Source organism: Ailuropoda melanoleuca, chromosome 3, assembly GCF_002007445.2.
Source record: "Ailuropoda melanoleuca isolate Jingjing chromosome 3, ASM200744v2, whole genome shotgun sequence".
Classification (NCBI taxonomy): domain Eukaryota; kingdom Metazoa; phylum Chordata; class Mammalia; order Carnivora; family Ursidae; genus Ailuropoda; species Ailuropoda melanoleuca.
Window position 1 is genome coordinate 120,412,574 of NC_048220.1, and position 21,400 is coordinate 120,433,973.

Genomic DNA, 21,400 nt, shown 5'->3' on the forward strand with positions numbered 1-21,400 from the left:
AAGAACAACCAGAAAGCAGTGTTCATAAAGGAACTCAGAGGAGAAAATCTCCCTAAAAGAGAGGACTAAAATGAAGCCTAGAATCGCAGTTCTTGGCCAAGACTCCACCAAAAGGGCCACTGTCCATTTTGTGGCCTTTAATCTGGTGTCTGGTCTCTTTGACTTAACTGTTAGCCCTTCAGTCTTGTCCGCATGATCTCCCTAACAATCTCTCCCTGGCACCTCCCTCCCGAGGGTGGAACTGAACACCACTCTGACTGGCAACGCCAGGTTCTTTAGCAAGAGTTTGGCATCCTCTGGACTTTGCCTATTCCCACTCTCCACCTCCAGCCTTTTCCCAAGCTCCCATCTGCACGACTCCAACCTTAACTTTTTCAAGACTGCAAGAGGAGCTTAGAAGCAGCCCAGGGCACTGGGGATGGGGAGGGAGGGTGGAATGTGCCCTCCACAGAGTGTGCTTTGAAGTATGTTTAAAACTCTATGCCTATAATCTTTTCACCGCCACGTTTGCTTCCCAGAGTCCTTCAAACTCCTGCCATTTGAGCCTCTGCCTTGACTAACATATGGCATTGCTCGAAACCTATACACTGACCTAAAGGGATAAGACCTTAATATATGGATAAGAATCTGTTTATCAGATTAGCATATTGGTACTTCTTTAAGATGAGGGCCTTGGAATTTGGACACAGGACAACTTCATTGGGTTGCTGCAGAGAGATTGAAATGATGGAAGTCTTGAGCTCCAGACCCACACTGTCCAATACACTAACCATTAGCCCCATGTGGCAATTTACGTGTAAGTTCACTAAAAATAGATAACTTTTAAAATTCAGCTCCTCAGTCACACTGACCACATTTCAAATGTTCACATGTGGCTAATGGCTACCATATTGGACAGAGCAGATAGAGAACATTTTCATCATCATAGAAAGTTTCATTGGGCAGCACTCCTCTAGCCTGAGGCTGTTACTGGTGATGGGGAGTTCTGGAAAGGGGGTTTTGGAGAGGAAGCCTAAAATCACCAGTTAGGTAGGGAGGGATAGAGAAGAGTAGAAGGAACAAAATTCCAAAGGGAAAGTGGAGGGGGACAAAAGGCAAACTTTGTATGCTTTGCCAAGGGCCCAACCCTGACCAAATATGCATCCACTCTGCCACAAATCTCTCTTTGTTGACCCCTGCAAATAAAGGAGTGACTGGGGTCAGCTTTGGATCCCATTTCCTCCATTGTATGGCCCCCTCAATTCTGTGGGCTCCTTTGGAAGCAAGAGATCTTATCCCAGACCCTGAGCTGAGAGGGCTCAGTGCATCACTCACACACGGAAGTCACTGGGCTCCCAGCCAGAGGGAAATCACCATCCCAGTAGCATAAGGCATCCCATCAGTTTCCAAGTGTTCACTTCGAGCTGGGACTTCCAAACCAAAAGACATACAGGGGAAAAAGAGTAACTTCTCTATCTGGAATTAGACCTCTAGAGAGTCTGGGGGACCTGGTGGACCCAAGCAGCCATTGTCATCCCTTACTCATAATGGCAGTTCACCCCTGCATAGTGCCAGCTTGCTGTCGTGTGGAGCATTTCCCATATTAATCCAGCTCATCTTCACAATAATTGGCTGAGGAAAGCAGGGCAGAGAGGGACCCTCTCGTGACTTTCTATGAGAAGAAATTCACATTCAGAGAAAGCGATGTGCCACGGTTGATCAATTGGTAAATGGCAGAAGCAGCTCCAGAAACTATCCTCCCACACCGTCTGTGGCTCGGGTCACCTCTCTCAAGTGGTGAAGGTTATTTTGTACCTGTCCAAATCCCCACATGTGTCAGCCCCAAAGGGTCTGACCTTGCCTCGGATCAGGACTCGAGTTTGTATCCAGCCCAAGCCAATGACAGCCTCGTGGACTCGTCATTACCAGTGACCCATGCAAGTTGCCAAGCAAGAGGGCAAAGTGAACTCAAGCCTAGAACGAGCACACTGATATGACTTTTCTTAGAAGACCCTTCTAGACAAATGCCGATATCCAGAAAATGGCAAAAAGGGAATGGTGTTCATGGCAGCCTCTGCGCCAGACTTCCTGGATCCGTTTTCCTGTGCAAGACACAGGCAAGTACTGTTTTCCTGGGTCCCCAAACTCTAAGTCTGCAGGGGGAAACATGCCAGTGGCTTTTGCTTGCTAGAAAAAGATCCAGGAAACTGGATCAGATTAGTCCATTTATTGGACTTTCAACAGTTTGGGCCAAATATTTGTGACTTATTCTCAGATTTGAAAGAATTTCTCACTGTATGGGAGCCATTTACATATATGGCTAAATGGCAGATCAGATTCTGTATTTTCCTTTGACATAGCATGTACATAAATAAACAGATATGCAGGGTAATTATTGGACTTTTGCTTCTGGTGAGCTCTAGTACTAAGTTAGCCATTGTCCAGAGAACTAGAAAGCAAAAATCAAAAGGATAATCAAATAGATACAGCAACAGTGAGGACAGTGACAAAATTAAATGATTACTTTAAATGGGCCCAATATTGTGATGAGCCCTGGATGTTATATGCACTTAATGAATCATTGAACACTACATCCAAAACTAATGATGTACTATATAGTGGCTAACTGAACATATAAAATAAATAAAATAAAATAAAATAATAAAATAAATAGTAAAATAAAAATAAATGTGCCCAATAAAGCAACACCCTAGTGACAACATACTGCTTCATTGCTTCCCTCTTACAGCAACATCCAGATAATTCTCAAGGTCCACCTAGCTCTACTTCTGAGCCACAGAGTTAAAACATACCCATATCATCAATCAGACTACTGAACTGTCCATGCAGACTTTGGTGATCCCCCCCAAGACCAGATGCCCAGTCAAAAGTAGGTGAAACAGTGGGCATGTAACCCTCACCAAGAATTCCTGAGAAAACCGATTCCAGGTTTGACAATATCCCCATGACCCCACTCTTACCACTGGGGGAAGCTTCTCCTCCCTGCTCTCTCTTTTTACCAGAGAGGAAAATCTTTTCCAGGAGATCCTAGAAGACTTCTGCTCTGGCTCAGTGGCTAGAACTGGGTGGGAAAACCACTCCTAAACTAAGATACATGGAAAATGAGATTATAGGATTCTCTTAGACTGATGATACCTTCCCATCCTCTGGGACTGGACAGCGGCTAGCTGACAAAACTGAGCTCTATAAACAAAAGCAAGGGGGAAAACGCAAGCAGTGTCTGCCTTGCCCAGTTATACCCACAGCTGTGAGTTCCCTCCCCAGGGAAGCCACCCAGCTCCTCCACCAGGTCAAATCTGCCCGCCATTGGCTCACATGGCACCTGCCGAGCTCCCTCGTAATGCTTGTGCCATTTACATATAAGTGTTTTACAGCTTCTCTCTCCACTACCAGACTGTTAGTACTAAGGGGGTTGTTTCAGCACAACACCGTATTTTCAGGGCCCTGCCCATGCCTGGTGCATTTTAGATGCTCAGTGGATATTTGTTGAAAGATGGATTGATGAATGGGTGGATGGGTGGATGGATGTATGGATGGATGAATGTTCTAGCCACTAAACTAGGTAGACCTTGCCTTTTTCTGAAAACGCATTAAAAAGGGGTGAATCATGGTTTTCCTTCCTCCTACCCATTCTCACTTACTGAAACTGCCCTGGGAGTATTTACCGTTCCACCCCCAGACCCAGCCTAACTCAAGGACCTTGGCCATTACATCTTTAATTGAACAAGTGGCTCTTTGTTAAGAAAGGGCTTCTTCTGAGGGAAGCTGAATAAAGGGAAAAGGAGAGAAAAGAGGAAATATAAGCCAGTAAGAGAGACAAGTAATTATCTTGCTGTATAAGTAGTTCACATGTTTTGAAGGAAGAAGCAAGTTTGAAAGAACATATCGTACACGACTGAGAAAGGGTGATTAAATCCGGTAGAGGCAGGATGTGCTTGTACGAGATGGAGGAAAGTGAGGGAAGAGAGGGGGGACTTTGGGACAGGTAGTGGTCTCAAGCTGGGGCAACAGGCAAGGAGGCAGGGCTTTAACCCTGGAGCCCACTGGCTGTCCCACCTCCTCACCACGCTTTGAACTTCCAGATCCTGCCACTCTGCGTCCCACGGATGAACAGAGGCTGAGGGGCCAGGAGAAAGCAGGTGGCCAGCTTCTGAGAGAGAACCCCACTGAACTTCTTAAACTCCTCTTGAATAAGATGACCCACCCTTCTCTGAGGCTCTGAAAAAAGAGTTTTTCCATGAAATTGCCTTTTACCCTTTTACTTGTCAGAAGCTTAATGGCAAATAATGGCTAGTTACAACTGGTTATTTTCAAGAACTCTCAGGTGGACACAGTAATGGAATTCAGAGAAGCGGAGGGAATTCTTAAAAACAAGGGAGCAGACTGTGGGACATCAAGAACCATTAGAGTCCCCCTTTCCTGCCTGGTGGGGAGACGGGGCTCAAGTTCAGCCGCACACGCTGATTAACACAGGGAAGGTGGCTGTCTGCCCTGGCTGCCAATTTTGCCACAATAAGCAGTTTCTGTAGTCCCCACATGGGGACCTTTTCCATGTAATTGCACCACGAAAGGACAGGTTTTTATTCGGAGACTAGGTTTGTGGTGTTAAAAATTTTATTGTGACTTTTTCCCCCTCGGTGAGAAAAGTGATAACCTTTTATTTTATGTAAGTATTTTAGTAATATTTTATTTCAAAAGCAATCTTTTTTTAATTTTAAAATCATCCTCCTAGAGATAACTACTGCTAATATATTGGTGTATATATTTGCTAGTCTTTCTTCTGTGCACATAAAATATAGAGAGACACAGATATTAGAATTGAGGTCAAAGACATTTATTTTTCATTCCCAATCTTCTTTTTCCTTTTCACAGGTTTCTATATCATTAGATTTTTTATTACATTTTTTAAAGATTAGATAATATTTTACTGTATGACTATACCATGATCTAGTTAAATAATCCTTTATCGTTTGATACTTAGATTTCTTTCAATATTCTCCTTTTACAAATAGTGCTGGGGAGATTTTTTTTTTTTTTTTTTTTGGTNATGGAATTGTTTTTGCACATCTCTGTTCATTTGGAACCAATTTCTAGAAGTGCATTTTTCAATTCAAAGTGTATCTACATTCACAAGGCTTTTAATATATATTACCAAAGGGATTGCACCAGCTTCCACTCAGGAGACAAAGTGCCAGTCCCACCTCTATGCTTGAGCAGCCAGACGTGTTTGCAAACCCAGTGATACCGTTCTGAAATCTTACAGGGGTGGAGAAAGAATAAAATAAAATGTTTTACATGAAAATACTTTGAACATTGAAAGTCCCATGAAAACGCTTGTTGCCATTATTATCAGTTTTTAAACCACCCAGGATGGAAAAGGCATTACCTCTCTCAACCATATATTCCAATAATTAACAGGATTTAAAGAATAAGATCCTTCTCAACTTCCCTCTAAACACAGCTGACACCCGATAAATTCCGTTTATTCGAAACCATTTATTGGGCACCTTGTATGCATTAAGCTTTGCATTAAGTATGAGGAATATGGAAGAAAAAAAAATAAACACAATTCTTGACATCAGTGAACTTCTAGCCTTGGTGGATACCGGGAGAAAGAAGGCTAAGTCCGGATTCATTATGAGATCCTGGGTGCTCCATAGGCAGGGCATCCCCCATTTGGGGAGATCCAAGGAAGTCCCTCCCTGGAGGAAGGAAAGCTGAAGCTGAGCATAAAGAGGCAGGTGAGTTTTGGTTGGGTGGCCATGTGCCAATCCTCCCTGCTTCTGAAGCAATATGGAGAAATCACACTCAGCTAGCAGCTATACTCCTGCACAGAAAGGGAGCTGTTTCCCGGGGTAAAGACTTTAATAAGTCTGCTGGGAAGGCTAAGACCTCCTATGGGGGTATACTTTGAGGAACACTGGGATAGGTATAATTTCTCTAGAAATCAGCCTCATATTTTTGGTCCATGAGGCAGGAGAGCGGAAACGGAGAGTAGAATTGCTGGGACCATAGAGGGGATTTTAGAGAGGTCTGGAAGGAAGATGAAAGGGGTGGGAGATGGCATTGACTGGGCCAGGAACTTTGGAGTGGAAGACAGAGATGCCTAATAAGGAATTTTGCCAAGTGACTGTCGTGAAGTAGGCTACTTGTCTACCCACAAAATCCTCGCTCTTGTGAATACATAAAGGGACATAGGGCTGCATGTGGTCTCCAGTTGGGTGGAGTGAGAACGGAGGCTGCCTGTTGAAGGCTGCCACACCGGCTTTACCCATCTTTCCTTCTGTAGGCCTCTGAGCGCTCCTTTGTGCTCAGAAAACTTCTGTGAAGCAGGAAGGCCCTCTTCTGAACTGCATAGGATATTAAAGTGAATGTCACCTGCTTCTCCTCTCATCCTGGCTCAGTGTGCCCACTTGGGCTCCCTGTGTCTGGCACGTGCACAGAGTTTAAAGAAGAGGCTGGGATTGTAATAGAGCCTTTTAGGCAATCAAGGACATTCAGAAATGCAGGCCAGAAATCCAGGTGTGTGTCAACCCTTCTGCTTAGGTAAACCCATGGAAAGCATCCCAAGCCATTTATATTTTGACTTGCAAATAAATTGACAATTAACAGAACTTCGAGTATCAGCAAAGCAGCAAATTTCCCTTTCAAATCATAGTGTTCTTGTGGTCATATTAAAATTAATTTCTGTCTCTAAAGCTGAGTTGAGAAGCATGGGAATGCAACAATAGGATGTCTGCCAGGCCAAGAATGAAAGTCATTATGGATAATCTTCCAACAAGAGTGTTTACAAAGATAGGGAGAAATTGACTAACCTTTTGAATATTGACTTCCGAATCTTTTTTTTTCCCATTGGCGGTCTCAGGGTTGTCTGGAAAACACACCATCGATTATATGTTGTGCAAAGAGGTGATGTTATTATTGAAAAGCAATGAGTCAGCAATGACTTACTGGATTCTGCCAGGCCAAGATTGTGGTAGCCAAGTATGCAGACATTTGCATAGGCGCACTCCACTTTTGTGAGCAAATACTTTGGTTCCGGAAGCCTAGTAACCAATTGAGAGTTAGACCTACTATTTGTTGTTGTGCTAATGGCACAGTAGACTTATTAAGAAATACAGGGAGAAATCCTTTTATAATTGACAATAGCATTTGCTTTTTAAGATGTTAAGCATATTTTAGCATATTTTTCTAAGTGCATTGTCTTACTTTGGAATACAGAAATCCATCAATATGCAAAGCTCACTTATTCAGCAACCACATCTTCGTTAGTTTTGTTACCCATCTGTCCTTGAGTTCAAATGAAAATATATGAACAGCTTTATTGGAAGAATCAGTAAGGTCTCCTATCTCTCAGTAATAGGAAGGGCCTATAGATTAATGGAAAGAATGGGTTTCAGAGTTCAAGGTCAAGTGCTCTTTCAGTGGATCTGTGAATCACAATAATGTATTACACATGGTCTTATAAACTATTCAGTCAATCAGTCATCCAGCAAGTGCTGTTGAACACCGTGAACATACATAATAAATGTGACAGTGTGTGCGGGCGGAAAATGTAGAGGAAGCCAGACAGGTTACTCTGAGAGTTTGATGATGGTATACAAGATGGAACAGTTGCAGTAGGCCACATGGCAGAGATTTCCCACTTACTCGAAGGTCTTGATTAAATTGGTTAAATACAGTAGTTACCACCCAAACTAAGCGGCACTGACTCTCCCTGGATTAGCCAGGCTAAGTAATGCCAGCCAGCATAATACCCAGGCTCTCTATAGCTTGGAAGCTTGATAACCAAGGGTTTACTTGTCACCCACATCAAAGTTCATTGGGCATCAGCAGGGGATGCAGGACCCTTCCATCTATTGGCTATGTTTGGCTCTTCAAGTCCTGAAGTTCATCTTCCTCTGACCAGTACTGGATAAGAGAGAAAGAATTAATGAACAAGAGAATGAAAATGTGTGAAAAGTTTTAAATACCAGGACCAGATTAGAAGCATATCATTTTTGCTCTCTTTCAGACGCCACAACTCAATCACCTCATCCCATCTAATTGGAAGGGAGTCAATCCAGTGACCCTTAACTCTGTGCCCAGAAAGAAAAGGAGAACCAAATTTCTGATGGACAACAGAAGTTTTTAACACTTCTGCGAATGGTCTCCCAGGATTCTAAGATGATAGGAAAAAGCAGGAAATAAGGAGGAAAAAATACTTTTGATACTTTCTTGAGAATTTCTTCTTAGACATATTAACGTTCTCAGATGTACACACAGCCTTCTGCGAATGGTCTCCCAGGATTCTAAGATGATAGGAAAAAGCAGGAAATAAGGAGGAAAAAAATACTTTTGATACTTTCTTGAGAATTTCTTCTTAGACATATTAACGTTCTCAGATGTACACACAGCCCACTCTCAATGTTTTAAAGATTCTCCCATTAGGCCGTTGGCCAGTGCACTTCATCTTTCCAGGCCTTAGTCGTCCCATATAGAAAAGTGAGAGATTGGACCAGAATCTTTCAAGTCTTTTGGTTCCTTCATATCCAAAATTCTAGAACCCCTGCTCTGCATTTCCTCCTGAGACAAATAAGCAGGGAGCCAGGGAGGCAATGCCATGAGGACAATAATTTATTTTTTATTTTACTTCTAACTTCTCTTCTTATTTCCCAAGTCCAGGTTTCTACAAATTAAACTATACATAATAGACAATGTTGTTACCAATATAATAGTGATTTTTTTTATGGCTAAGTTGTTTTGTGTATGGGTGAACAGCACATTCACACACACATATAAAATGTCCACAGAGATCCCTCTGTGAGAAAATAATCTTGTTTGAAGAGTCTTGCAAAACACATTCTCCTCCTCCTCTCCTGCCCTGTATTAGCTCCACAGAGATAAACACTGCTACCTCAGTGGCTTACACCACTTACTTTCTGCCCACTCTGCATAAGGATGGCACATCAGCTCCACGTTGGCAGTGGCTCTGCTAGGATTGGTCGGACTCCGATGGGCTCATCTACGCTCCACCTGTCTTCTTGTTCGAGAACCCAGACTAAGGGAACAGCCACTACCTGGAACATCCTGAGGGCATGTGGAGAAAAAGAATAAATATTTTGGCCTAAGCCAAACCATGCCATTGCGTTTCAGGCTTCTGTTTGGACACAGCAAAAACAACCACAACCATTCACATTCCATTGGCCAAAGCTTTTCACATGGCCAAGCCCAAAGTCATGGAAACGGGATGTGTATTCCTACCGCAGGGTGTAGGATTATGTTAATGTTCAATGACAGTGGACGACAGTATGTAATCCTGTGACTGGGAGACAACAAATATTTGAGGGGTATAATCCAGTCTTCTCACACGCCCACCCCCTCCATTGAAGTCCTAAATGTGACACTTCTCATGGAGAAGAAGCCACTTGACCTCCCTCCTTCTGTGGTGGAAAGTTCCTGGGTTAGAGACAGTTTTGGAGGGAGAAACAATCAGCCATGTGGAAATAGAGGGATTTAGCAAACATTGATATAGTCCTCATTATACGCTAGGGACTGTTTTAAATTCATTGCCAGCAGTAACTCACTGATCTGCATCACGGCTCTATACAGTTGGTCCTGGTATTATTCCAGTTTTCCAGATGAGGAAACTAAGGCACAGAGAAGTTAAGTAAGTTGCCTATGATCACATCTAGTAAGTGGCAGAAATGGGATTCCAACCCAGGTAATCTGGCTCCAGAATCCTTATTCGTAGACACTAAGATGGGAAGAGGAATGGGATAAGTCCAGCATCATGGATGAGCCGGTTGCTGATAAGCTATGCTTTTAGGGGAGACATAATAATAATGTCTGGAAGTGACAGACCTTATTTCAGTAAGACAAGTATTACCATATAATAATAATGTTTCAGTAATACTTGTATGTTTTTCAGAATATACACAAAACCGGGCATTCTCAGATGGTTGGGATGCAGGCCACTGTCCTAGGCACTGCCCTGCATAAATGTCTTCTCTCATGGAGTTTATGCTTTACTGGAGGCAGACACACCATCAACACAGCTAAGGTAAAAATATCATAGGTCGGTGATGGTAAGCCCTGTGGGAAACAGTAAAGTAGGACCGGAGATGAAAAATGTAGATCAGTGCTGGAGACGGGCTGCAATTTAAAGATGGTGGTCCATGAAGGCCTTGCCAATAAGGTGACATTTGAGCAATGGCCCAAAAGAGGTAAGGGAGATGTGTATTTGATGAAAGAATGAATGAATGCTCAAGCAGATCTAGCTATCCCTTTAAGCCTTTAATTAACTAACTAATTAATTAATTAAATTAAAAAACAAAACAAAAAACCAATTAACTTATTACTTATGCCCAGCCCAGCCACCCTCCGCCCTGGTATATCTCGAGCTTCTGTGCTGGCTGAGCCAGGCCCCTTTTCTCTCACCCTTGGTTGTGGCCGCTCCCATTCCACCAAAGGACTTCCTGCAGGCGAAAGGGGGAACAATCATGATCTTCTCTTTAAATGGCCAATGGATTCTTTCTGATTGGGAACATGCGGGGGTCATGTGGTGGCGGTTCACACTGTTCTGGGGGGTGGGATGGAAGGAGAGGGGTTGATTTGGGCTGGTATTAGTGTGTCTACACACACGTGCATCTAAGACAAGGCTGATCATATTTTGCTCAACAAGATAGTGAACCAGAGATGACAGACAGAGCTAATAAAACTACTGAGCAATGAGCGAATGAGGCGTGAAGCCTTTGGAGATGTGCAGAGATTAAACCGGGCTGATACCAAGAATGCAAAAGGAGAAGAGAGTATCTGCTTTCCTGCTGTCTGACTTCTCTGGGAATGAGAGGGCTCAGATCAGGAACAGCCAGGACCTGCAAACCAGTCATACCCCCCAAGGAGAGCAGGGGAGTGGAGAGGGAGGAAAAGAGGGATTGCACTAGCAAGCTGAGCGGTGACGACTGGGCATTGGGCAGAGATCCAGAATCTGCTGGGCCTGGTCATGGGAGAACTAGGGTCTTCACAGTTGACAAGGCAGAATTACAGAACCAGGGCCCTGGGCAGGACCCATGCAAGGCTTTCTTGGCCTTCTCTCACTGGATGGACATTCATCCCAGCACCTAGAGATAGAGCTCCAAGGGCCCCAGCCGTGGAAACCTGTGGGTAGAGGTAGCCAGGCAGGTCAGGGATGTCTCCAGGCTGTGTGAATAGACACACACTAAGACCTTTTATCACAGAAGCCCCTCCCATTCTTTCTCTCTCTTTCTGAAATAAATACATAAAATCTTAAAGAAAGAAAGAAAGAAAGAAAGAAAGAAAGAAAGAAAGAAAGAAAGAAAGAAAGAAAGAAAGAAAGAAAAAAGAAAGAAAGAAAGAAAGAGGAGAAAGTCACCAATTTCTACGGAACAGCTATGTAAATCTACAATGTATGGTGTTTTTAAGAATGTTTTTAGTTAACTGATGATCTCATAAGAAGCTAGTTNAGAAAGGAGAAAGTCACCAATTTCTACGGAACAGTTATGTAAAATCTACAATGTATGGTGTTTTTAAGAATGTTTTTAGTTAACTGATGATCTCATAAGAAGCTAGTTACTCAGAAAATCAGGCCAGCGTCTGTTTCGCGCCTTCTGCCAGAGCATGCCCTTGCCGGGGAGGACTGCAGCTCACCCACGTGCTCTCTGGCCTTGAGACCAGGCAGGCGTGTGAGAACCAGCCTTTCTCAAGTCGGATGCTGCTGGGATGCGGTGGCTGCCGAGGGGAGCTGGCTCACGCGAGCCTGCAGCCACCTGGACGCATTCAGCGCTCTGCCTTATTGGAAGTGACTCCAGCGCAAAGGTGCATACGTGACAGTGTGGCAGTTCACCCCGCTCCGGTCGGGAGCCAGGAGGTCTTTCTGTTAAAAGTCCCTCTAGGCGGTATCACGCAGAGTCAGCTCAGATTTGGACAGCTGCTGCCTCTGCCCACCCTCTGGCTCTCAGGGCTGGGTGAGCCCACCAGGCGGTCTCCCAGCACGGTCTCCACCAAGTCCCCCCTCAGTGGCCCCTCTGGGGGTCATGGGAGAGGAGGGAGGGAGGGAGTCAGAATCGGAGGTGGACAGTTCGCATCAGCCTCTGTGTTCTGACGACACTGCAGGCTCTCATGGGACGGTCATTTTATATAAAAGTAGTTCCCTTGTAGAAAGTGCCAGATGTTTCCCACCAAAGGATATCTCATAATAGGGAATAAGATGGACAACTCTTTGAGAAGCAATAAAATGTAAACTTGATATTGCAAGGATAAAAAATAATAATAACAGATCGTCACATGAGCAAGGGTCCTGCTGTGAAGGCTCGCAGGCGAATGTGTAAATATGTTGTCTGGCCTCGGGACACAGAAACAGGTCGTTGCTGCGGGCGCACGTTTGACCGCAGCGCAGGGAGAGCTAGAGCCTTCATCACCTTCCTCGGGCGGGGTTTTCAGAGCACCACATCCCCAGCTGCCACCTTCTCCTTAAAACCTCTTCCCTCCTCTCTCAAAAACAGAAGACTAGGCTGGCTTCACGTCTAGTGTTGGATAACATTAACATACGACCAGGTCTCTTGTATGCAGAGTTTCATCCCATATCTTATGAGATTCTCATTGGGCTTTTTCACCTTTACAGCTTCATGGATTCCCTTACTCATGCTACGGGCAGCCACTGACCATTGACTTTGGGCAAAGTTGATATAATGCTCTTAATCTTGAGCCTTAATCTCAGCCTTCTGCTGCCCTCCCCGCCCTGAGCAGATTATGGCTTCTGTCTCCAGACTAAAAGTTGGCATTCTATATTGGAAAGACAAACCAGACTTATGCAAATCAAAGAGTACCTCTGGGGTTCTCTCCCTGTTATTCTAGCCTCAGGCCATCTAGCCAGGGTGGAACAGCAGGTAAGGAGACCCAGTGGCCAGAGAACCCCAACCAGGCACCCCAAAGGAAGCACCCAGCACAATTCCTTACACTTAAAACCAGAGATGAATACATGTAAAATTTGTTTGCAAGAAATAAGACTTTTTACACTTTTAGGACAAGAGAGAACTTTGAGATTTGATTTGCATTCATAGTCAGGAGATGGGGAAGATGGCGTCCTCACCGTTGATGATGGGAAACTCAAGTTGGAGAGGAGCGCAAGAAGATTTGAGGAGTTTCGGGCTTCCCCACCATCTCTGAGTCTTGTTTTTGTTTTGTTTTGTTTTTTTCTTTTTTTAATGTCCTGTATTCTTACTCAGAGTTTCTTCATTCAGAAGTGTTGAAACTTGTGATTGATTCTTCTCAACATTTTTAATTTTGAAAATAGTCAAAATTTTAAATTGTGAAAACACTCTTTACCAAATGTCTAGTAAGCTCAGAAAAATACAGCAAATGGATGATATTTTATGTTCTAATTTTTTTAATTGAAAAATGTAAATATTTAAGTCCACTTAAAATTGTAATAGGTCTTGCATTTTCATCTCCATTCAGAAATAACTCACCTGAAACACATTTTACGCAATAAAACTCATCAGGTCATTTGTTCTTATTTATTATTCTTTTTATTGTCTCATCAAATTTACATGCTGCAAAATTGTAGGCTTTTTCTATTTCATTCCTTTTTGGTAAGTAATGTAAATTTATGCACTTAAAACCAGGAGCTTTGTCAAATTTTATTTTTTTAATTTCTTACGTCTTTTATTTGATTTCTTTAAACAAACAAGAATCACCCATTTTTCCCCGCCTCCCCCACCCCTCCACCTCTGGCAACCACCAATCTGTTCTCCGTATCTGAGCTTAGTTTTATAGAGATGGTTAGGTGATAGATTTTTTTTAGATTCCGGACATAAGAGAGATCACACGGTATTTGTCCTGCCATCTGAGTCTTGATCATTTTTATCAAAATCCACAGTTTGCCAAAACCTGGAAATGACTCAAATGTCCATCAAGAGTAGAATGAATAAATAATGGTCTTTCATTCAATGTACTATGAAACAAGATAAATGAGACAAAGTGAAAATGAATTTTGTAAAACTACATGTAAAAGGATGAGTCATAGAGCAATGTGGAATTAAAGAAGCCAGACACATGCACTTACAAAATGCACGTTATAGGATTCCATGTGTATAAAGTACAAAAGTAGGCAAAAGTAATCTGTGATGTTAGAAGTCAGAAGAATGGTTTCTATTGGGTGGGTAGAGATTGGGAGAAGACATCAGGGGGATTTTGGGGGTGCTGTTAGTGTTCTGTTTGTTGACCTGGTCATAACATGGGCATATTTACTTCGCAATAATTCATTAAACAGAATACTTAAAATTTGTGCATATCTTATGTGCGACAGTCTTTAAAGAAACCCAAATCTTGGGGCACCTGGGTGACTCAGTTGGATTAGTGTCGACTCTTGGTTTCGACTCAGGTCATGATCTCACATGTTATGGGGTTGAGCCCCGCATCAGGCTCCTGACTCAGCAGGGAGTCTGCTTGAAGACCCCCCAGTCTCTCTTTCTCTCCAATAAATAAGTAAATCTTTGGAAGGAAGGAAAGAAGGAAGGAAGAAAGGAAAAGAGGGAGGGACAAGAAGGAAAGAAAAGAAATCCAAATCTTGACTTGGGCCCCACTTACCCATCAGAAATTGAGCTTGCCATAGCTAGGTAGGTTCTCAGAGTCACTGCTTAGCATGGTAAGTCCATTTCTAGAGTCAAGAAAACTGGGTCAAAAATTTCAAATTAGAACATTGGAGCAATAGGGGCAGATGAGGCAGGACAGAGTAGGGACCGCACTCACTTAGGCGATCACCAGGTTTTGGGAGCAGGTCCCACAAAATGGCAAAGCTGAGATCCCTGGTGTTCAGGATTGGTTCTGGGCCTGAGTGGGCCAGAATATGCAGATGGTGTATCCACAATGGGTCTACCAGTGGGTAGACAGTGGGGAGTGGTGTGTTGGGAGCTCAGATCTGTTATTCTTAACTCTCAGGAGCCACACTGCCTCCCTTCCTATGGTTCGCCCTTTCCACTGTGGATAGTGGGATCAGCACACGCCATGGGACCATGGCCCTGATTTTCCATCCAGGGAGAGTAGCTCTTGTTTCTTAGAAAAGCAAGCTATGAGACATGAATTTCCCTTTTTCAACTCTTGGCCTATGTAGAAGAGACTTGGCTTAATGGAAGAGCATGATAAACAGAAGCTTTTGGAAGAGGGCCTGGGCAGGATCAGCATAGAGCAAAATGGGGAAGAAGGAGGATTTTGTGGAGATCCTGCCAGAGTGGGACATAGCATGGTGGGAAGGTATTTTTGAATAAGATAATGGGAGGAGCATAATGTTGGTGGGGGGTCTTTGAGGATTCAGAAGCAAGGCAGCTGGTCACGGGCAAGGTGTGGGGGCTGCCAATTTCCTGCAAATCTGCTCTTCAGTCCTGAGTCTTGCATTTTTAAACCACAGTCACACACACCCAGGGAGCTAGTGAGGACTGAGGCCAAGATTATTGTCCTTGAACTGAAGTATGGGGCTGACTTTTTCCTAATTGGAGTCCAAATATTTGGAGCGATTTGTCCCAGGAACCATCACTAAAAGCAGACTGTGGACCCTCTTCAGGTGTTCCAGCCCCGTCAATAAGGAGGCCCTTGATCAAGATCTTGCTTGCAGTGGGGGCTGGGAAGCCGGGGGGAGGCTCAGAGAAACAAAAACCAAATCTATCCCTAGCCCAGTATCCACCAGCCCTAAAAAATGGTTAGTGGACAAGCAGGAGGTATGCCTAGTTCTGGAAAAAACCACAATACATGACCCAGTTTAACATTCAGCATAGCTTCCCTAGGAGTTAGCAGTTGTGATTACCTTTCTCTGTGAAGGTTTACTTAGCCACTGTGTTTGACCTGCTGAGGAATAAGATGCGGGAGGAGCTGAGAAGTCATTGTTGAAACACAGTAACACCACCCCTAGGGCTAATTCCCTGGCATGGGGATTTCAAGGCACCAGAGAGTACATGGCCGCTATTAACCAGATTCCAAGACAGTCAAGGAGAACCCCCAGGAAATAGGTTTTTGTTTTTATTTTGTTTAGTTTTTTTTTTAAAGATTTTATTTATTTATTTGACAGAGATAGAGACAGCCAGCGAGAGAGGGAACACAAGCAGGGGGAGTGGGAGAGGAAGAAGCAGGCTCATAGCGGAGGAGCCTGATGTGGGGCTCGATCCCATAACGCCGGGATCATGCCCTGAGCCGAAGGCAGAGGCTCAACTGCTGTGCCACCCAGGCGCCCCATAGTTTGTTTAGTTTTTTAGTCCATAAAATACCTCCTAAAAGCATCTTACAGGAAAACTTTGTTTAAGAGAGTTTCTTGGAGCCTGGGCCAGCATGCCAGGGAGTACAGCAATGGCAATGCCNGGGCTTAACTGCCGTGCCACCCAGGCGCCCCATATTTTGTTTAGTTTTTTAGTCCATAAAATACCTCCTAAAAGCATCTTATAGGAAAACTTTGTTTAAGAGAGTTTCTTGGAGCCTGGGCCAGCATGCCAGGGAGTACAGCAATGGCAATGCCTACTCCTCCCCGCCCCCACCCTGCTCTCCCTGTCTATCCCTTTCTTTTGCAAAACACATGGAGCCCTGATTTGGTAGAGCTGTCCAGACAGCATCTGACCTTCCCCAAAAATTGTGACTTACAGAATGTTGATCTCCAGCATTTTGAGGCAATGCCCAAAAGAGCAGAGGAGTTTCAATAAAAGGATATTCTAGAACCTCTTCAGCCAGTGGGCCAAATTCCATCCCTAAACCAGGATGAGTAATCAGATCTCCAAGACAAAGAAGTCTCCCAGGGCTATATAGACCTCATGAAGCCGGATTTGTGGGAGCAACGTGTCGGAGAGCCTCGCACATACGTAGGACCGGGAGCTGAGTTGAATTCTCTGAGGTCTGGCTCTCCTGACTCCACGCCTACTCAAGGCCTGGCGTGCTGCCCCCTCGGGTCCATTGCTATTGTCCCCGCTCTCCGCTCCACCACGCATAGGAGGAGGAATCATTGCACTGTCCATCACAGACCGTCTGCAAATCAAGAAGATTCTCAGATGCTCTCAGATTCACTTCATTTCTCTCTCCCATTGGCATGGGACTGACAATTTATTAAGCCTCTCTGTACTTCAATATCCCCACCTGTTAAAAGGAGAGGTAATAGTCTATGCCACTCATGGGGCCATTGTGAGGGCTAAATGAAATGCAAATGATGAGGACACTTAGGGCAGTGTCTGGCCTGTGGTAACATGATTATACCCATTTTGAGCCTTTAGCAACTTGATTTAAATTGAATGACCCAAGGAGTTAGATGGGGCAGGTAGTTTAGAATGTGCAACCTGGAGAGGGGGAGGCATTGGGAAGGGTTCCTAGAAGAGCAACGAGAAGGTCCCCGAAGAACCACATCCTGGCTTCCTCACAGGAGACTTTACTAAACCGAGAGCTCCAAAGAAGAAAGTACTTGATGGTGACTAGGTGCCCCAAATCTCTGTTGTCACTAAGATTTCTATTTCCAAGTATGTCTGAGAGGGAGTGGTAGGAGGTAGAGAAAGCCTTCTCGAAGTTGTCCATGACGTGGTATCCAGCACATGGGAACCAGCGCTGGCCAGGAAGGATGGGTGAAGGCTGGTCTCTTCAGGGCTCATCAAACACCACCCGGCTGCTTCAAATGCCTCAAGATGGTCAGCCTTGCCTCTGGATGTTCTTCCCTTGATTTATAAAAATCATAAGATTTAAAAGAAAATATATGTCATATGTTTCCAAAAATTTACACTTAGTTCATCAAATTTGTTGTTTTCTGAGAGTTTTTTGGAGTCCAACAAGACCAATGAGCCTTTTTCAAATGTCTTTTTAAAATGTTTTCTTCTTAGAAGGATGTTTAGAGGCTTTGAAATGTGTTCCAAGGGTAAAAATAATAGTATTAATAATAAATTGCTCAAAACTCTCAACCCCTGCAGGTTCAAAATTTACTTAATACTCCAAAACCATGGGACTTGAATTATTGCTGGGGTTTGTCATTGGTTGAAAGACGAGAAAGAAAGCACAGGGAGGTTCAATGGAATTCAGTGTGTGGCTCACAGTTATGCCCACAGCCCAGCAAACTTCTTGCTCAGCCTACACTTTCAGAGAAAGCCCCCCCATGACTTGGCATCAATGAGGCCAGGTTGAATTCGTACTGAGGCTACTGAGTGCGCTGACTTTTCAGCCTGGCTTATTTTTGGCTGATGGATCAAAGCCCTCCCAGAATGGTTCTCTTGTAGGGCATGCAGTCTGTGTCACATAAAATGGATGATATGTAGTTAGGTGACCACAGGGTGGAAAGAGGGCAATTTTTCTTGGGGGTCTGCGCACAGGAGCGGCTGCCACGCGGCTGCCCTCGAACGTTGTCATCTGATGACCCCTGGTGGTAGAATTTTTGCTAGCATGTGTGCATGGATGCTTCTGAGCCAAGCCATCCAACCATGTTACATTTTCCTACATTCCTCTCCTCCTGTTTTGTCATTCACATTAAGCAAGGAGCAAGGATCAGTTGCAAACACCCAGAATAAAGTGGTGCATGTGCCTGGCCAGACTAGACTTACTTCACAAAAGTTGCCCGGTGCCTTCTCTTTCAGTGAATGTCTGATACATTTCCTGTGGGAAGAGAAAGGGGCCAAAATGAAGGAAAGTGTGGTATCCACAGTTGTTTTCATTTTGCTACTTTTTCTCAACACCAGTCTCCTGAATGGTAAGTAAGGGACTGTCCTGCTCTCTTTAATTCCCTGGGGTTTCTCGGGAGGGTGGAGAGTCCATCTAGTCCTGCAGTTACAAGAAATGAAAATGTCATTCGCAGCTGTTAAATTATTTGCAATATTTTGGGCATTAAAATCAATGCAGAAATTCATGCAAAAGAATGAATGCAATAAAATCAATGCAGAAATTAATGCAAAAGAATGAATGCAATGAATGCAAAAGCATGTCCCTGGGCTCACCCCGGGAGTGCAGTGAAGCAGCTTGTGTGAATGACAAGACCAGAGTCTCGGTGCAGCTTCTGTCAGCTGTTACTAGCTGTGTGACCTTGAGCCAATCACCTAATCTCTCTGGGTTTCCACATTTTCAAAGTGAGGACAATGATGTTCCCTCCACCTCCGATGAAATAATGTATGTGGAAAATCTTTGGAAAACAGTAAAGAGATCAAAGTGATAGCTGTCATGGTGGGAGACATAGAGCTAACTCTATCATCTGTGCTAGTGGGAGAAATGAAGTTCACAGCTGGAGTGTGCGTGCCTGCCTATGTACATTCCTGGGCACCCAGCGCTGTGTATTTTTTTGGTGTGGATACTTTTGTATATACTTCTGTGTGTATTAACTTTTCTATGTGTATCTGATTGCAAATGCTTCTGTGTGTGAGTATACATCTGTGCGCGGATCTCCCTGTGTGTGTATATTTCCATGTGTGTTTCCGCATACACGTCCAAGTGTACAGCTGCTGTGTGCCTGGGGGGAGGGCTGTGCATGTGTGTGCTTGTGAGGTGGGCTCAAATGGGGACATATGTGTGTATCTGTGTGTATGGTACCTAGGTGGTTGTCCCTCTGTTTGTGTGCATTTTTTTCAATATTTATTTATTTATTTATTACAGAGAGAAAGAGCACAAGTAGGCAGTGTGGTGGGCAGAGGGAGAGGGAGAAGCAAGCTCTCCGCTGAGCAGGGAGCCCAATGTGGGGCTCGATCCCAGGACCCTGGGATCATGACCTGAGCCGAAGGCAGCCACTTCACCGAGTGAGCCACCCAGGTGCCCCAGTCTGTGTGCATTTTATAAAGATAGTCCATTAATTTTCATTGGCCCTGCTAAAGCGAGTGAAAGGAGCATTTGACTAATTGTAAGTTCACAACTGTGCTCTCCTCTCCCGAGTTTCCTAGAGGTACTGTGAATAACCAGTGAAATGCGAAAGAGAGAAGCTTCCAGAGAGAGAGAGAAGAAGGACAACAGAGATCCACGTAATCCATAGGGAAACTTTTTAAGTGCTCAAATAATCAACAGTTGCCTTAATTGGCTTCTGAGAATGCTCATTATTGAGCCATAATGTTTGGGTTTGTTTTTTTGTGTTTTTTTTTTTAAGCTTCTCTTTCTGCCCCGCATGCTTGCCCCCAGCCACAACAAAACACAACAAACAAATCACTTCAACCTGTGAGATTATCCTAAAGAAATTTTCCCTGGAGCCTAAACAAGGTGACACATTTTGGCAGAGCTAACCCCAGGCTGGCTGGCATGGAGTTTTAAGGTTTCCTATAATTCTTTGACAGTTTTTGGGGTGGCTGGGAGCTAGAGGGTAGCTTAGCTCCCTCTGACACGATCAGCCTGGTGTCCCAGCCCCAGCCTGTGCACTGCGTCATATCATTCCATGAAATTCTTCTTTCTAGCCAGTTTTGCCTGGTGTCCCCTCTTCCCATGAATGTTCTCCTCCAAACTCGCTCTTTCTGAGCTGGTGCTCAGAGAGCCGTTGTGGCCTAGGAGTGGGGGGAAGGGGAGAAGACAAGTATAAGAGAAAACCCCCCTGAATTGCTGAGACTGACACCTTTCAAAAGCTCTCCTCTCTGCTGCTGATTTTCTGAACGAAACAGTCAGGAATCCAGCTCAGCCAAAAGGAAGATCACCGGGGGCACGATGGGGTTATGTGGATGGGCACGACAGGGCTCCTGTTAGCAGCACAAGGCAAATGCCCAGGGCCACCCTTTTCCTCTTTGGACCTGACAGACAAGGAAGAGGAGAGGGAGCCAGCTGACCAAGAGCTTTGGGGATTTAGCAACTGAAAAACCCCTCTTGACATTGTATTTTCCACATCACCTTATTGAGACCTTCTAGCTTCCAACTGGGATTAGATAGGGCTCTTGGATAATAATGGTAGCTGGTAACCAGGAGAGCAGCTAGCCACTCCCCCACCTCTTACCATGCCTCCCACTCCAAAAAGAGCCACAGAACTACAAGGAAGCCCTTTGCAGCCTCACCACAAAAAGACCCAAGGGGAAAGGGGGAAATAGAAGACAAAAGGGACTAAAACACAAGAATGAGAAATGGGGCAGGAGAATGAGGACATACTGGTTGAGACTGGGTCAGAGGTCAAAGCCAAATGGAATCAAGGAAAAGTGAAGGGAAACAGGAAGGAAAGGAGAAGATAGGGGAGGGAGAGGGGGGCAGCCGAAGGAGGAGCGTCAGTGATGCAGGGAAAGAACAGATGCCCCGGATTGAGTTAATTGTGTGGGAATGGCAGAAAGATGGAGATTCGTAAGCAGACGGAGAAGTGCCAGGGAGCACTGTGTCAGCAGAGTGCCCCAGGGTGCTTGTGCCTAGGGTGGAATTATTTTCAGTCACCCTTCTACTACAGGAGGATGTCACACACACACACACACAGCTCTCTCGCTCTCTCTCTCGCTCTCTCTCTCAGTCCTGCCAA

At 44.5% G+C, this 21,400-nt stretch overlaps 1 protein-coding gene across 3 annotated transcripts in view; it reads left to right on the forward strand.

Moving 5' to 3' along the window:
- The first annotated feature begins 9,932 nt into the window (after positions 1 to 9,932).
- PRLR (prolactin receptor) overlaps positions 9,933 to 21,400 on the forward strand; it is a 31,834-nt gene continuing 20,366 nt past the window's right edge. For 2 of the 3 annotated variants that reach the window (XM_019799866.2, XM_019799869.2), the window contains exon 1: positions 18,297 to 18,694. In XM_019799866.2, coding sequence (XP_019655425.2) covers positions 18,361 to 18,694 — 334 coding nt within the window. In that variant the 5' untranslated portion in view covers positions 18,297 to 18,360. Of the gene's footprint in view, positions 10,043 to 18,296; positions 18,695 to 21,400 lie in introns of those variants that run through there. The other variant, XM_034657020.1, reaches the window with a different exon arrangement.